This window comes from Phalaenopsis equestris, unplaced genomic scaffold, assembly GCF_001263595.1.
Source record: "Phalaenopsis equestris unplaced genomic scaffold, ASM126359v1 Scaffold000276, whole genome shotgun sequence".
Classification (NCBI taxonomy): Eukaryota; Viridiplantae; Streptophyta; class Magnoliopsida; order Asparagales; family Orchidaceae; genus Phalaenopsis; species Phalaenopsis equestris.
The window spans coordinates 99,452-116,075 of NW_018164718.1; the positions used below are offsets into that span (position 1 = coordinate 99,452).

Below are 16,624 nucleotides of genomic sequence, written 5' to 3' on the forward strand. Positions count from 1 at the left end.
AGATTGCTGACCGGGACCGGGGATCTCAGGACGTGTTGGGTCGACTGCCTTCACGACTAGATGGACTTAGGGTCATAATAGTTGTGGATGACGGGTCCGTGGTACCTTGACCCAGTTACCTCTACCTTTTAGGATCACTCTACCTTCCTATTGTTGAGCCCCCTTTGAGTCCTGTCGCTCCTTGATTTTGTTGATATCACTTTGACGACTCGATGTCGATGAGTTGCTGCCCATTTGGGATACGACGATTTGTCCTTCACCCTTTGGCCCGGACGTGCTTTGACATGTTTGAATATCCCCGTCAAGATGATTTAGGTTATTTCGTGGGCCTCGCGTGCCGATGAGTCGCTACCCATTCGTAATGTGAGAGACACTCTCTGCCCGATGACTTAGTGCGAGTTTTGAAGCATCAAAACTGTTCCCACACGGAATAACCTTCTTTTGAGTACCTATTTCCCAAGTTCATGATAATTTAAACAAAACTCCTTTTTATCGAGAGTGTTCATAGGGATCCCCCAAAATGTAATTAATCAAGTGGGATACATCCCATTGGGAGTGCTTTTGACCTTAGAACCGACACCTACACCTGACTCTCTGGTTATGGGTAGTCTGTGTATGTATTCTTTTGCGGATATTAATTTAAGGTGTTTTCGCCCGATCTTGTTTGGGCAAACACTCTTAACCTATCTTTGCGAGGTTTACCGCACGTAGGCTCCCACATTTTGTGTTTTCTCTTGTTTGTCGCTTTGTCGTATGTCCCTTTTTATTTAGTTTCCCACCTCTTAGAATCATTTATCTGATTCAGGAGGGAGATTTATTCGAATAAGTGAAGTATACGACGATCGACAGTCTGACGACTTTTTTTTAAATAAAAGAGGGAAAAACGAAAAAAAACAGTCACCTCACGCTGGATTTTGTTTTCGAAGAAATGTGCTGAGAATGATTCAACGCTTGGGGTTTTGTTTTCGAAGTAATGAACTGATTTGTGTTGGGTCATGCATTAAAATAAAGATTTTTTTTATTTTTTATATAGTGGGTCCACCACATACACGTGACGAAAGTTCATTGGAGTACGAACACACAACTACGTTTGGACTCAGGATGTAATATTTTCTCACATGCGACAGTTGGACAAACATTGAATGATATATACCTATATACTATTGATATAGTAAGATACATTGAATAACATGAAATATACAAGCAAATAATTAAAAAAAATAAAAGATAAATGATAGACGAGAAAATATTTATAAATACATCGATCACTTGTAAGGAGACAAATTTAATTATACCGTTTTAATTAAATTTATTTAGTGACAATTTCATTTATTAATAACTAGTTATTGAAAATGAATATAAAAAAAAATTAATTTTTACTGTCCAATCATTTGTATATGCCTTCGTTAATTCCAAGTCTCCAGCTGAGTCGTGACTCTCCAAGATGAAGTGGAATGGACAATTCTTTTGTTTTTTAATACTTTTTTACCAAGGCCCCATTCATTCTTAATAAAGAAAAATGATTGATCCAACTCATAATCAGAACTTAATATTTGAGGTTTTATTTGGAGTCCTCATCCAAAAGAAATACAATTTCCCATAAATCATATATAAATTCAAGTGAAAATAAAAAAAAAATCCCATAGCTAACAAGCTTGAGTAGTTCGATTTTTTCTAGCGGGTAAATGTACTCATGAGTTTGACCTTGATTAGGCTGCACTTAATAGACTTCATGGGCAATATGACTTCGTGAATTTAAAAGAAAAAGTTTAAATTTTTTATAATGACAATTTCCTCGTAATCTTTATTAATTTAAACATTCTGCTTTATTAAAGTTTTTCAAAATCAAATTATGGACATCGAAAAGAAAAAAAAAAAGGTGACATGAAAAGGAGAAAAATTTGCGTGCGTAAGATGTATTATTTAGAGAGTATTATAAGGTTATATCCACGTTATACTCCTATAACTTACAAATATATGAAAACAGAAGAGTAAAACTTACTAGGAGGTACAAGTAGGTTACTGGTAGGTTACATGGGTATAATACAGATATAACCCTCCAATATCCTCTGAATAACCTTAATATCCTCTGAATAACCTCTCTGAATAACCTCCCTAGATACACAACGCTGCGTGCGCCATGAAAAGGGAGTTTTTTAGAAATCACAATAAAATTTTTGTAAATTTAAATATTTTGGTAAATTTCAAGTCATATTTTTATATATGTAATATCTAAATTAAGCATTAAATTAAGATAAAAATAAGCTGAAGCGGTGTAGCGAAGGAAACCCATCGTCTTCTTTTTCCTACTTTCCCATTTCGTCGAGCGTTTCCTCGTGAAGGAGCTGAAATTGGCGTGGCAAATTGGGTTTGATTGCGAGAGGCGGATGAGGTAGAAGGAATAAGGGTTGATAGAAATCTGGCAAATATTGGAGCACTACGGGCCAGGAAGCAGGGGTACAACTTTGGGGGTGAGGACGAGGAGGATTGCAGACCGTGGCGTCGCAGATTGTTGGCTATGGCTGTCTCCTGGTCCTCTATCTTCCGGATCTCTCTGTTTTTTCTTCTCCTCGCTGCCATTGTCACCGCCTTCGCGACCTTACCAATGGAAAAGGTAATGAATTCGAACTCCTATCTTTTGTCTGTGATCCGGATGTTCGGTGTGGTATGTGCCGTGTTTAATAGGCTAGAAATGCATTTGGGAGAATATGAGGTGTTTTTTTTTCCTTGGCCAGAATTTGAAGTGGTTGGTTTCTTGTGGGATGGGTTTAGGTTGGCAGAGGATTATGAGAATTGGTGGTTATCATTGGCTTGTAGTTTTTTTACCTGGGGAGAGTTTTGAAGGAGACGATCTTGATATTTGTACTTCCAGTAAGAGTTTTTGCTAGGAGTTGGTTATATGTTTTTTACTTCCGGTGATATTTTTTAGCTAGGAGTTGGACATGTGTTCGAATTATATTTACCAGCTCAGTGGTATTATTATATTACATGTAGATAAATTCATAAATTTGCTACACTAACTTTGCTATACGTGCATCATGAAAGTTGTGCACACCTAAGATTAGTTTGTTTTGACATAAGCGTCCTTTAGTGGTTGGATCTTAGTTCTACGTCAAACTTCATGCATTTTCTTAAGAATTAATTGCAAAGAAAGAAGACAAATTTCACTTTTTATCACTCATAATGCTTCTATTTGCGCTAATATTCTTGTCATACTTATATTTATTAAAACATTCTCTACAGAAGATAAAAATACCCTCATAAGGTATAAATCCTTATATTTGTGGATACCCTATAAAATTTAAGCTGAATAATTTATTTTATCAATGTGAATTATCTTTTTCTATAGACATTGATTTTTCTTAAGTCACATTTAAATAACCTTTTTTGTATGTTAAGATTTGAATATTTTTTGCCGAGGAACCCTTTTAAAGAAGTCAAATTTATGTGCCTAGTTCAAACTTGGCTTTGAATCACATAAGTTGAAAATATTTTCTGTGCGCCCAACTTCAAACGGAACCGTATAAAATAATTTTTTTGTTTGTGTCGGGCAATGAATTTTAATGCCAATATTTTCTAGTACTTGAAGCCGAACAATAAACATGTGATTACTACTAAGATATCATGGGTTCACTAATTTTTTTATCCTTTACTTGAAATTTGCATTATAGCATTAATAAACTTTTGAATAGTGACATGCAGAATCTTGAGCATCAATGAAATTTCTATTCATCAACCTTTTTAAATCCTTACTTTTAATTTAAAAATTAAATAATTAATATAAATTTAAGAAACTCGATAAACTTTTGAATGATTGGCTTCCAAACCCGCCAAGTTCAAACCGACTAAGATTCAATTCTTGAACTCACAAACCAATTAAGTCCAAACCAATTGTTTCAACTTGGATGTATAAAAAATATTATTGATTGAATGGTGCAGTTCAAACTACTTATTCACAGCTATCTGAGGTTTATTCAATTGCAAATAATCATCCTTAATTATAGAATTAGGTTAATTTAGTTCAAATTGAGTAAATTTGTTGTTAATATAGAAAGGTAATTGGCGTCGATAAAGAAAAAAGATTATTTATTTTAAATTTTAAAATCATTTTTGGATATAAAGTATTATCTCTCGTTAGTATTATTTTGCTCCAAAAAGCATTTTGGTGACAAATAAAAATATAGTAGGGATATTTTTCTAAACAAGTGCATAATGAAGGATAAAAAAATAAAATTTTCGGTGTGATAATTGTAAATATTATCAAGCTAGTTTTACAAAAGGAATTAATCTAATTATGTATTTATTAATGATCAAGTATGAAATTATTTTATTCAATAGGTTTGGAAAATATTAAGTAATATTTAATGGATACCTGTGAAACTTTCTATAGCCAACAAACACTGGAATAAAATTCCAAAGGTGTAAGTTTAAGAAAAGAAGAAGCTCTTTTTTGGAATTTTGGTTTGCAAAGACTTATTTCAAAACAAACTGGTTTATGGGACCTTAATTGTAGGAATAACAGGAAATCAATGTGCTTTGAGCTCAAGTTTTTCTACAATCAGATGAAGTTCTTATTTGGAATTTTGGTTAAACCACTTGCAAATACTTATTTTAAAACAAACTGGCTTATGGGACCTTAATCATAGGAATAAACAAGAATCAATGTGCTTTGAGCTTAAGACTTTAATCGTAGGAATATATAAGGAATCAATGTGCTTTAAGCTTATGTTTTTCTATATTCTCACCTATTTTTAATATGGTGTTTAAGTCAGAGCCTTAAGTTTGAGTTTTTTTGTCTCTAATTAATTTCAAATACTTGGTAGAATTGGTTACTGCTTTCTCTTGTTTTAGCATTTGAAGTGAACATTGTTTGTTCGAAGGGCTTTGTCATATTGTAGTGTTAATAGTTGGATCGACATTTGGGTTCAAATGAGTGAGAAGCCACTAGCTTTTAGGGTGGTTTGGATTCTGGAAGGTCTTGTCATTTCCACTCTTTAATAAGATGCCTTGCTTTTTATATCATCTTTATCATTATTGAGAATGTTAAGTTGGACATGTGAAATTAGGAGATAAAGAGTGAAATGATTGTATTATAGAGGCTGTGATAACAATGCCGCTTGGTACAAGATTGTAGAAATAGATTGATATTGGGCGATTACAAAGAGCAAACAAATGAGCAAATAATTCTTTTATATAGAGTTCGGCATATAAAGGAAAAAAAAGGATCAAAGAATAAAGCTAACACCAAAAATATCATTTGATAAATTGGGCATATAAAGGAAAAAAAAAGGATCAAAGTTGCATAAAATAAAGCTAACACCAAAAATATCATTTGATAAATTTTAATGGAGAGGAAAGATTCATAATGTTGATTCCAAATAGTTGGGATAAACTGAATGGTGTTCATAATGCATGACCAAGAAGCGGTCTTCAAGGATATATTCTTTGTAAGAGTTAAGTGAAATGCAAAAAAGATACATTTACAACAAGTAGAATTAATCTCATTTAATGTGTACACATTATACATTTTTCTTTGACATGACATGATACTTGTATAAAAGTAAATGATAACATAGAGAAAATAGTTTTTGGAAATTTCATAAAGAAAACAAAATTGATTATGCCATAAAAACTAGATTCCAGGCTGCATGAGAAATGGCTCCAAATATTTTTTTCCCAGTAAAGTAATAAATGATATTTTAGGGAACCATGTTTTTATGAATAAAATTTGTTTAGTATGCAGAGGTAATATTACGTCTTAGAACTCGTTTTCATGAGAGAGAAATACATGGGGATATGCTTGATGCTGTTGTTGAATAACAACTGAAAAAGTAAAATAGATTTTTCATCTGACCAGGATAGGGTTGAATGAGTTTCATATATTGTTTTTCAGTCATGAGATGGCCATTTTTATGGTGTTTCCACATCTAAAAAAAAGGAATTTGTCAAATTGCAAGTTAGCAATTATTTATTTACCAGTCAATTCATTATGTGATGATTGTAATGATAAATGGGCGAGAGTTGTTAGTTAAGTTTCTATAATTTGATAATCTATATCGTCTAGTGGAGCTGAAACTTAGAAATAATTTATTCTAAAACATCGACTATAGAAAGTTGAGGGGGGTGAAATCAAAAGGGGCTTACCTAGCTAAATCCACCATCATTCTGTTAATAACATGAACTTGTGAAAACGCCATACATCATCCGTATTCAGTAAGAATGCATTCTGCATGGACTTTTTTACTTTTAAAGACCTGATTTAAGTGGTCTTCTCCACTGGATTTATTTTACACAGCATCTTGAGCTTGTTTTATTTTAACATATTTGAACTGCGCATTTCTATTTATAATACCACAAGATAGACTTTTGCATTTGGATTCTTTGAATTAGGGTCTATTTATTGGTAATATTAAAATGTGTTTGTTTGAACATGTTGATAATGTTTTCTTTGAAGTTAACACATGTCTCTTTTGTGAACTATATCTCCACTTCATCTTTTGTTTGAAACAAATAATTGCTAGCTTCACAAAATATTTTGTCGCTTGAAGTTCATCTCTGTTTTCTGTGCTAAGTTTTTATTTTTTTTTATTTTGGAGGTCCTAGGATTTTCTTTGGATTGATGTGTATTTTGGGTTAGGAAGTTTAAAAGATGTCATAGTAGGTGTAGAATTAATGAGTTACTGTTTGAATGAGTGAATCTAAGTAAAATCTTAAATTAGGGGTCTATCAAGCATGGTCAATACCCAAATTTGAAAACTCAATATTAGTCTTTAGGCTTTATGTGTAAAGGATCCAAGAGGGCTTGGAAACATTTAAAAACTAATTTTAGAATGTCTAGTTGTAATCTGAAAATTTTCATAAATTTTATTGCCTTTTTTATATTTTTTCTAGGTTTTATATGGAGACCAAGCCATGTAAAAATTAAGTTTGGCTGCTAGCTTTGAGTTTAACCTTGGTGCATGGATCTAGGACTTGACAAAAAGTGTGCAAACTTCTGTTAGTGGTAAAGAAATACATATAGATTGTATTTGGAGCTTTTTGCAAACTTTTAAATGGTTTATTGTGATCAAAATGTTAAATGATTAAGATGGGGTTTTGTTTGCCTCACTTTTAGATGAAAACATTCTGATGTGTTTTGGCAAGATTTTGCAAGAGAATATTAGGAAGTTGGTATGTGGATTTGCAGGAAGGATGAAACTTTGATTCTACTTGAAGAAAAAAATAAATTTTAGAAAGATAAAATAAACATCTCTCTTACCAAGCAAGATGATGTAGAAGATCACCAAATGTTTCACCTTGTTTTGCTATCCACCATGGGCAACTAATTTCTTTTTCAATTAATAATCATCTTTTCAGGCATCAAACCAATAAATTAATAATCCAATTAAAATCCTAAAATAAAAGAAGAAAGAAAGGAAAGCAGGGAGAGAAGTGGCAACCCTTTGGTTTGGATGAAAGGGGGTAAGTGATCTTTCTCTTGGGCCAGCTCTAATCTCATGGAAAACTCTAAAAATTTTGGGGAAAATTAATTAATTGATTAATCGTGATGGATTTATATTATGTTCCTCTTATAATTTGAAAATTTTAAATTTCAAGTCACCTATACTCCATAAATTTTGACTATAAATATTGTCTTGAAAGGAATTACAACAAAAGAAATTATTCAACTCCTAAATTAGTTTTCCTCATGCACCTGATTGGGTGACTTTTCTTATTTCTTTGACTCTTTATCATTGGTACAATTATTTTTGTGCTGAATTCTTTGCCATGATTCCTAAAGAGTCAAGTGCCACCTTTCTCAAATCAAATTTGGTGAGCCATTAATTTATTTATTCACCTCATTAGAAATTTGTGCTATCTACTATCATCTTTCGGTGCTTGATCTATCAATATGTTCTTTATTTTTTTATTGTAATCTGAATTTTCAATTGTTTTGGATTGCTTCATCCACCTACAAAAGGGTTAATTTATCAAACTCATATGTATCATTTTTTTTCTTGAAATATTAATATATTTTCAGTATTAAATATAGAACTTGTATGCATATCATGTGGCAATTCTAGACAACACTCATTGCGCGTTTTTTTCTTAAGAATTTTTAGAGGCAACATGCTATTGTGTGATTTTTTTTTTTGAATTTGGAGGTATTTCGGTCTGATACAAAACATAGTATAATTATCTACTGTATTCTTTTGTAGATCTACCTTTTTAATATTTTAACACAATCTAGTAAAATTTTTAGCAAATGTGTATACATCATCTAAAAATACATGTTTAGGAATATAAACTATCTCAAAAGATATTTTGGGATTAAAATCATATGTTATCTCAATTGAGGCTTGTTTTGTGATTTTTAATACAATATTGTTATAGACAAATTTAGAAGCCACTAAGTACAAATCTTAATTTTTTATTTTTTTTCTTACTAAACATCTTAACAAATTTCCTAGTAATATGTTGATTATCTCAGTTTGCCCTTCTTTTTGGAGAGAAATGTTCATGAAAATTTAAGTTTAATACCTATCAATTTTCATATCATTTTTAGAAAGCAAAAAATGAATCTAACATCTCCATACTATATTATTGGGCAAATCATGTAATCTCACTATTTCCTAAACAAATATCATTGTAATCTGGGAATATCGTTTGTTTTATTACAAAGTATGAAATGAGCTTAAAAAATATCATTTTAATCTGGGAGCATTATTTGTTTTATTACAAAGTATGAAATGAGCCTTTTTTGGAGAATCCATCAAGTATAATCACCAAATTATTGTGAACACCTTGAATGTTCTAGTCAATTCTAACTTAAAGTTTATAAGTAAGTCCTCTCAATGTTTATGGGATATAGGCTAAAAATATTTTCTAGCTCTTCGTTTGCTTGTTTTAACTTGGTTGTAAGTGTAGCATTTGAGAATGAGCCTACTCACACATCTTTTAATAAAGGGCAACAAAATAGGCTAGCTATTTTATCACTCCTTATATATCCAACAATCCGATTGTAGCTCTAAAATTACGAAATCTCCGAGTTATATTCTATGGATACCAAATTATTTTTGTATATGTATGTGCACATCGATAATTTTAAAGGAGCTCATTAAGGATAAATGCACTCCTTTATGCTCATAGTATATGATGGGAAAATTGGGGCATGAATGATAAACCTCCTCTTGAATCTCTTAAAACTAGAAATTTGATGCTTTAGAGATGCAATGACCAATGCATTTTTTGATAAATTATTTGTTTGTTTATTCTCAGTTACAAACTTGTATTTGAGAACAAAGGTGTAATCTTGCATAATTTTATTCATTTGCATTTTTGGGACTTAGCTTCTTTGGTGTATTGATAAATTCATAAACTTGATTATTAATGTGTTAGATTTATCTACTATAATGCAAGTGGTGTCTCTAATGCCCAAGGGATTGATTAACTACATAAAACTCTGTCATAACTGAAATATTTTTGTCTAGCATTATTGTGTTTCTTTGTAAAATAAGTTGTAAGAAGATTTTCTTGACTCAACACTCCTTTAATGCCTACTTCTTAGGCATCACATATAACTTGAAATGCTTTAAAGAAACTAGGCCATTTCTAAATAGAGGAAATGGTCATAAGAACTTTGATCTAATTAAGGCTCCTTTAGTGGTTCGCTTAAAGCATCATTTTTTATGAGATCAATGAGAGGAGCAACTAAAGTGCTGAAGTGTCTAATGAACTTCTATAAAATGTAGTTAAGCCATGAAAAGTCCAAATATCAGCGAATAATTTTGGAGCGGGCCAATCTGTGATGATTTTAACTTTAGTGAGATCTGGCTCGAGATTTTTTTTAAATCAATGTAAAACTTCTCTTCCCAATTCTTGTCCAAAACGCAAGCTATGATAATAAAAATTTTGATCTCTATTAGCATTAAATGTGACGATGTCCTTAACATGAAACATTCAAAATATGACAAATACTAGTTTTAAAATAAAATTCATGGACCTCATGAATGCGTTGTGACATTAAATAAATCAAAGAACATAATAATCCATTCATATAGTTCATTAGGATTTTTTAAGGTTGTTTTATATTTATCCCCCAGTTTTGGTGGTAAGCACTCTTCAAATTATCTCTATAAATTGATTGACTCGTGAGTTCAGATATAGCACATCATTAAGTTCAAATATTAAAAACATTTACTTTATGGCAATCTATTGATATCTTTATGAATCTTTCTTTTTCGATTTTATAAAGCAAGCAAAACTTAAGGGTCAACGTTTTCTCGGATGAACCCTTTCCTTAGAACCTCTTAATCCGCTTCAACTCAACATATTTAAAAGCATACATTCTTTAATGTGGAATATTTTGTAATTTTGAACTCGGGACAAAATCTTTAGCTTATTTTATATCCCTTAGTGGAGAAAAGTTTATTTGATAAATTCGTTGGACACAAATATCAATACCTATCCCAAAGATCAGAGACTACTATAGGTGATGCGGGAGCGATCCAGAAGGCATTTTTTTACTATCATTGCTACCATGACGCTACAGTACCACGAACTCTCGTGAGTGAGGGCGGCTTGGACAAGTCCAGGAGGTCCGACCAGTCATTCCTTTAAGTGAATTTCCCTTCTATTGGGATCCAATCCTATTTACCCTAAGACCATAAATATGTTGTTTTTGGATTTTTAAGTAGTTTTGGCTCAGATTTTTATCAAGACAACCGACAACCACCGACTTCCGTTTTCCCTTTCAAGAGTTGTATCCGAGAAATTAGTTGTTGCTCTGACTGTATCTCTCTCTAGTCATTGTTTATCTTCCCCATTATCCTTCTGTGTTCTCCCCACATTGCTCTCACTGATTATTTTCTGCTGTAGCCACCCGAAACAACTATCGACACTGTTATTCTTGCACTTTCTACATTCCAGCTCAGCTCTCTGTTATTCCAGGGAGATAGTTGTTGGAAGCATGCACACTTTTAAGGAAGCCTGATCGAGGGGAAAGAACACGATGCTCGCACAGAGGTGTTTAGAGAATTTCGACAGTGGATATGCAGTGGGGAACCGACCAACTATATTCGAGGCTTACCACATTCGAGAGGAGACAATCTTTATGAGTTACACGTAACTATAACAGTGACTTGCTAGATTAAAGGGATGGAGTGAACCTTTTCTAATATGTGTATTTCAGGGATGAAACACCTCCAAGATGTGACGTGAAATATCTGGGAAGTCAAAATTTTGAATGTAGATTTCTCACTTTTGATACCCACATGGATCCAGACGAGTTCGTCAAGTAATTCTAGACCTTGGAATGTCTTTGAGTGCAAGACTGCTCCACCGGATAGCAAGTTAAATAAGTGTGAGTTATTTTGGTGGAAAAATTTGAAGCACATACGCCAACTTGAGGGAAAAGACAAGATCGTTATTTGACCCTCAATGAAACGGGAGATACATCGCCGATACCTATCATCTTAGCTTCAAAAGTGGAGAGACAACATCGCCAGACAAATCCAACAACTTACAGACAAAGTTCAACCTTAGGATCTTAGAGCTAGAGTACACTTAAGGGAACATCCAAGCCGACCCCGCTTGTGAAGACAACTAGATCAGAGTAGAGAATATACATAACCCATTCACAATCCCAAATTCGTTCTAGTTTGGAAGCGTTTCAAGTGCCATGACATACAAATCAGATTAGACAATTAGGAAAATGATTTTTCACAGATTAAAGTGCAATTGAAGAGATAAACAATGATATAGAAGAAGATGAAAATTTCAGAGAGACTTCTCAACTTCCACCTGACAAGGAATAGGTGCTGACTTAGGAGAGAGATTGTAGCTGAGTTGACAGCAGTTGTTCTAGAAGGTAGTAAGTTTGAGGTATTGAGCATTCATACAGAGTATAAGGGATTCTAGTTGAACTTAGGAGAGAGATTGTAGCTGGGTTGACAACAGTTGTTCTAGAAGGTAGTGAGTTTGAGGTATTGAGCATTCATACAGAGTATAAGGTTGTGGTACCCTGAACTATATTTTTGCAGACGTTCGGAAGATCATCGGCGGGATCAATATTGGATGTCCGAAAGGGCCATGAGTTTGAGGAGCCGATACTAGACACAGAGGAACTTCAGATAAAAAGGATGTTAGACGTTTCAGACATATATTTATCTCCTGAGTTGTCCTTAAAGAGGGCGGTTCAACGTTTAGAGATAAGAAGATTTGAGTTGCTTCTAGAAGAAAATAAGGAGTAACTTAATTATTAAAATCGACTCAACAGTGTACCATTCGAAATAGGATTAGACAGGATGGATGAACCACAATGTTGGAGATCATCTCAGGATGTTTGGGGGAAAAAAAATCCTATAGTTGGATTCAGGTCCTACCAGAGAAGAAGAAAAAATTTCTCTTGAGTGGTTACTAATGAGAGAGCCACAACCTGCCACATATTTTATCTTAGAGTTAATTTCTTCTCACATGCTTGTTTATCAGATACATCGAGCCAAATATGAGAATTGGGAGAATTAGATTATAAATTTTTTTGCTTGGGATTGGGCTTGTGAGAATATATATTGTTATGCAGCTCCAACTCAAGTTGTGCTAAAAATGAATAGATATTTATTCTATTAAAATGTGCTTTGGAATGATAACACCTACATAATTGACTTATTGGGAGCTTCTAACATTTTCACTATCTTAAACATGACCGACCTGTCTCCTATGAGGAGAAAAAACTTCCGAAAAATAAGGTCGAAGCTCCCCCAACCCCAGAAGACTAACACGGAAACGACCCATGAGGCATTTTTTTGTGATCATTGCTACATTGTCGTGGCAGTATCATGAACTCTCGTGAGCGAGGGCAGCTTGGACCGATCCAGGAGGATCAGTCGACCATTCTTTTAAGTGGATTTCCCTATTATTGAAAGTGCGGTCCACTCTTACTTACCTTAAGTCTATTAGTATTTTTTTGTGTTTTTAAGTAGTTTTGGCTCAGATTTCTAAGGATAGCCGACGACGTCTGTTTTCCCATTCGAGGGCTGTACCGAGTGATTGGGTGGTGCTCCGGCTGTATATCTCTATCGAGGTGGTGTTTATTTCCCCATTCCCTTTTCGTATTCTCTTCACACTGCTCCGATCCGCCATTCTCTGTAGCAACCGCTTCAAATAGTTTCTGACGCTATTCCTCCCTTAGTTTCTGCATTCCAACCCAAGTTCCATGCGATTCTAGCTCCCTCACGTTCTGCCATTGTTGTTCCAAACCTTTTCCTTCCACCATACCCAACGTCCTTCCAAATCCACTGCCTGCCCCTCTCTTGCTATTTCTGATAGCTCACATCCTTCCAGTCGCCCCATATTCGCTTCCATCGCCGTTATAGCCCTCCCTCCTCGTTGCCCTCGCTGTCTCAGTCCTCCACCGTCACTGTTGCAGTCATAACGCCATTCGTTGCTGTTTTCTTGCTGTCCAGCCGCCCCAAACAACAAGTTACTGGTGTATGGACTGCTGTCCCTTGCTGGTATATTGGAATGCATCTTACCGCCCCAAACAACAAGTTACTGCTGTCCCTTGCTGGTATATTGGAATGCATCTTTAAGGGTTTGGTGATCTTGCAATTCTATATTATTTATGATCTTCATCCTAAGACCCATATTAAACTTATTGTCAAGTAGCCAATTATTGTTATTACATTGAATTTTAGCCATTAAATCCTCAAAAGTATTCAAGTATTTAGTGGCATTTTGGTTCATTGAATTTGTGTTGTACTGTAATTCTTTTGCAGAGATTTGAGAAAATTATGTGTTTGACATGAAGAATTACAAATACAACGTAAAATATGAATAAATTTGAAGTTTACACTGAAGTTCATTTTGGCTGAATATAAAATTTGACCGATTTGATTGAATTTGAATTACATCATTCATGTAAAATGCTATAGGCAAATTTCCCTGGCCTCGCCAGCCATTGCCGGCCACCTCCGGTGGGCCCCTCCTGCTGTCGGCCGCCCGCAGCGCTGCCTACGAACCCATTGTCTTCCGACCCCTCGCCGCTGCCACCGCCACCGCCACCGCCACTGCCGAACAAAAAAATATAAAATCTTATTTTTCTTTTTACAGGATTATAATTAACCCTGAAGTATTTCAAATTGATTATAATTATATGTGAACCAAATAACCCTGAAGTATTTCAAATTGATTATAATTATATTATTCTGCAAACCTTTTACATTGCATTTTATTTTTAGCAAACCAAACAACCCCTTAGTGATAGGTATATTTTCTTGCCTAAGAGTTATTAATTGCAAATGGAATTTTTTGTTATGATGTTTAGGAGAATATCTAGATCTTATTATTATTATTATTATTTCTTACCCAAGTGTAATAAGACTTTCTTGTCTTCTCTTTTTTGGCCAAAGTTTTATGCCAATTGATTTTTCTATGGCCCATGTGATTTGTTTTAGAAAAGAGTTACTTTTTGATGATTATTAATTTGGTATCAGTTAAAAAATAGAATTTTTTTGGATCATGATAAAATGTAGGAGTTTCTATCTTCATTTTTCTAGTTTAGGTACTAAAATCATCACTTTTAAAATTATTCATAAAATGTAGAATTTATTAGTCTAGTTGTCTCTATTAAAATTATTCGTATTCCTTTAGTTCTGCTTAGCATGGTGCTTCTTCCTACCTAACATTTTTTTGGATGAAATTGATAATTGCTAAAGATAGATTCTACGGTTTAAGATCCAGTAATTTTATCTTGGTATCTAATAGGCTTTGTTTTTTGTGAATGTTATTCTTCAAGGAATTTTGAACTTGTTCTATCCTATCATCATGATTATTTGCCATGCTTTTTAGGTCTTCAACTATTTTGGTAATCCCTCAAATTGCTCTGTCCAATTGATTAAGTGTCATGCAATGTCAGCAAATTTATGTTATACAGATGATACAATTGTGCAAGCAGTTAATTAAATTAAAATATGAGGGTAAGTGTGAATGCTTGTTGATGTGAGTAATGCCGGAGTTAACCCGAAAATAAGAAAATATGATTATTATTGCTTGAATTCAGAAAGAAACATAACAAGGGTTAAACAAACTGAAAATAAAATGACATGAATACAAAAAGGGCTCTAGGGCAAGGGCGAAGGGGATGACTCCGGTTGAGCAATAGGTGTGGGGTGGTTTGAGTGCTGATGGCAACAAGTAATTGGAGGCAGTGGTCTGCGGTAATATGGAGAAGGGCCAGGGAGGTCCTGGCGACAACACAGAAGGAACAACAAGGTTGGTGGCAGTAAGGAAGGCGCAAAAAAGGTTGGGATGCATCAGAGAAGGATCAAGTGCGTTTGGCGGCGACAGGGCAGGCATAGAAGGGTCCCGGAGGCAACAGGGAAGGCTTAGATGAGTTTGGTGGTAGCTCGGGTAATCTGCAAGTAGCTGGACGACAATTGCAAGGGCCAAAAACCTGAGCGTCAACAGGAAGGGTGTAGTAAAGCTGGGCGACAACAGGGAAGGAGGATTATGGCACATAATTGATGAGATAACCACCACCTTGGAGCAGGATGCAACCGGAGCATCACATGTCCTCAAATATAACCGTAATAAGGGAGAAGATGCTTGGTGACATGAATTCTGAAATTAGAACAAACAAAACTTAACCCTAAACTCAACAAAACATATCTATAATGGTAGATAGGCGAGAAGGAAAAGAAGGGGGATGGGGAGGGGTGGGGTGGGGGGGACTGGGGCCGAGAAGGAAAAGAAGGGGGATGGGGTGGGGTGGGGTGGGGGGGACTTGGGCGGCAAGTCCTGCCCAAAGGAAAGGAGTCGGCCGACCTAGCCTCCTTGTGGACCGAGACTTCTGCTTTAACTGAACCCTTGGCCGGTTCAACTCAGCAAGCCTTTGCGTCAGTCTCTCGGGATTGGGGGAGTTTTGACTTCACCCGTCGAAGCTTCTGCATCTTTATAATACGACTTCAGTTCCACGACAATGAACGTGGCTAAAACATTGTAGTCTCCCGACAACTCGATCTTGTTGACATTATCATTTAGATTCCGAAGTATTTTAAAAGGTTCATCTGCTTTGGTTTTGAATTTTCCCAATGCTCCTACTAGGAATCTCTTTTTCTTTAGTCAGATCCACGTTAGATCTCTTACTTGAAAGGTCATCTTTTTCCATGTCTTTTTTGCCTTGTTTGCTACTTGCGATTCTGCTTGGTGATCCCTTTCCTGACATCTTCTTGAAGTTTCTGAATCTCCTGCACCCATTCCTCAATATCCTCACTAATCTCTGATGTCGGCATGAGTGATAATAATTCAAGTGGAGTGATCAGACGACCCGTAGTTTGACGCACGGATCTGTTGTACGGAAACTCGGCCTTAGTTAGACTCGAGTCCCACTGCTTGATATTCTTTACAATAAAGCATCTCAGTTGATTTTCAATGCTTCTGTTTACTACCTCTGTTTGATCATCCGTCTGGGGTGACCTGCAAAACTTAATTGTTGCTTAGTGCATATTTTTCCCCATAGAGTCACTTAGAAACTTAACATTCCTGTCTCAGGTGATGGTTCTGGATATCCCGTGTAGTCTCGAAATATTCCGGAAATATAAGTTGGCGATATGCAATGCATCCAGTGTCCGTTGGGAGGGTACAAAAT

At 34.8% G+C, this 16,624-nt stretch overlaps 1 protein-coding gene across 1 annotated transcript in view; it reads left to right on the top strand.

Moving 5' to 3' along the window:
* Positions 1 to 2,264: 2,264 nt before the first annotated feature.
* The window catches only part of LOC110024825 (TVP38/TMEM64 family membrane protein slr0305-like), a 78,256-nt gene continuing 63,896 nt past the window's right edge, over positions 2,265 to 16,624 (top strand). The window contains exon 1 of the mRNA XM_020724995.1: positions 2,265 to 2,614. Within this exon, the coding sequence (XP_020580654.1) occupies positions 2,519 to 2,614 (96 nt within the window). The 5' untranslated portion in view covers positions 2,265 to 2,518. The remainder of the gene's footprint in view (positions 2,615 to 16,624) is intronic.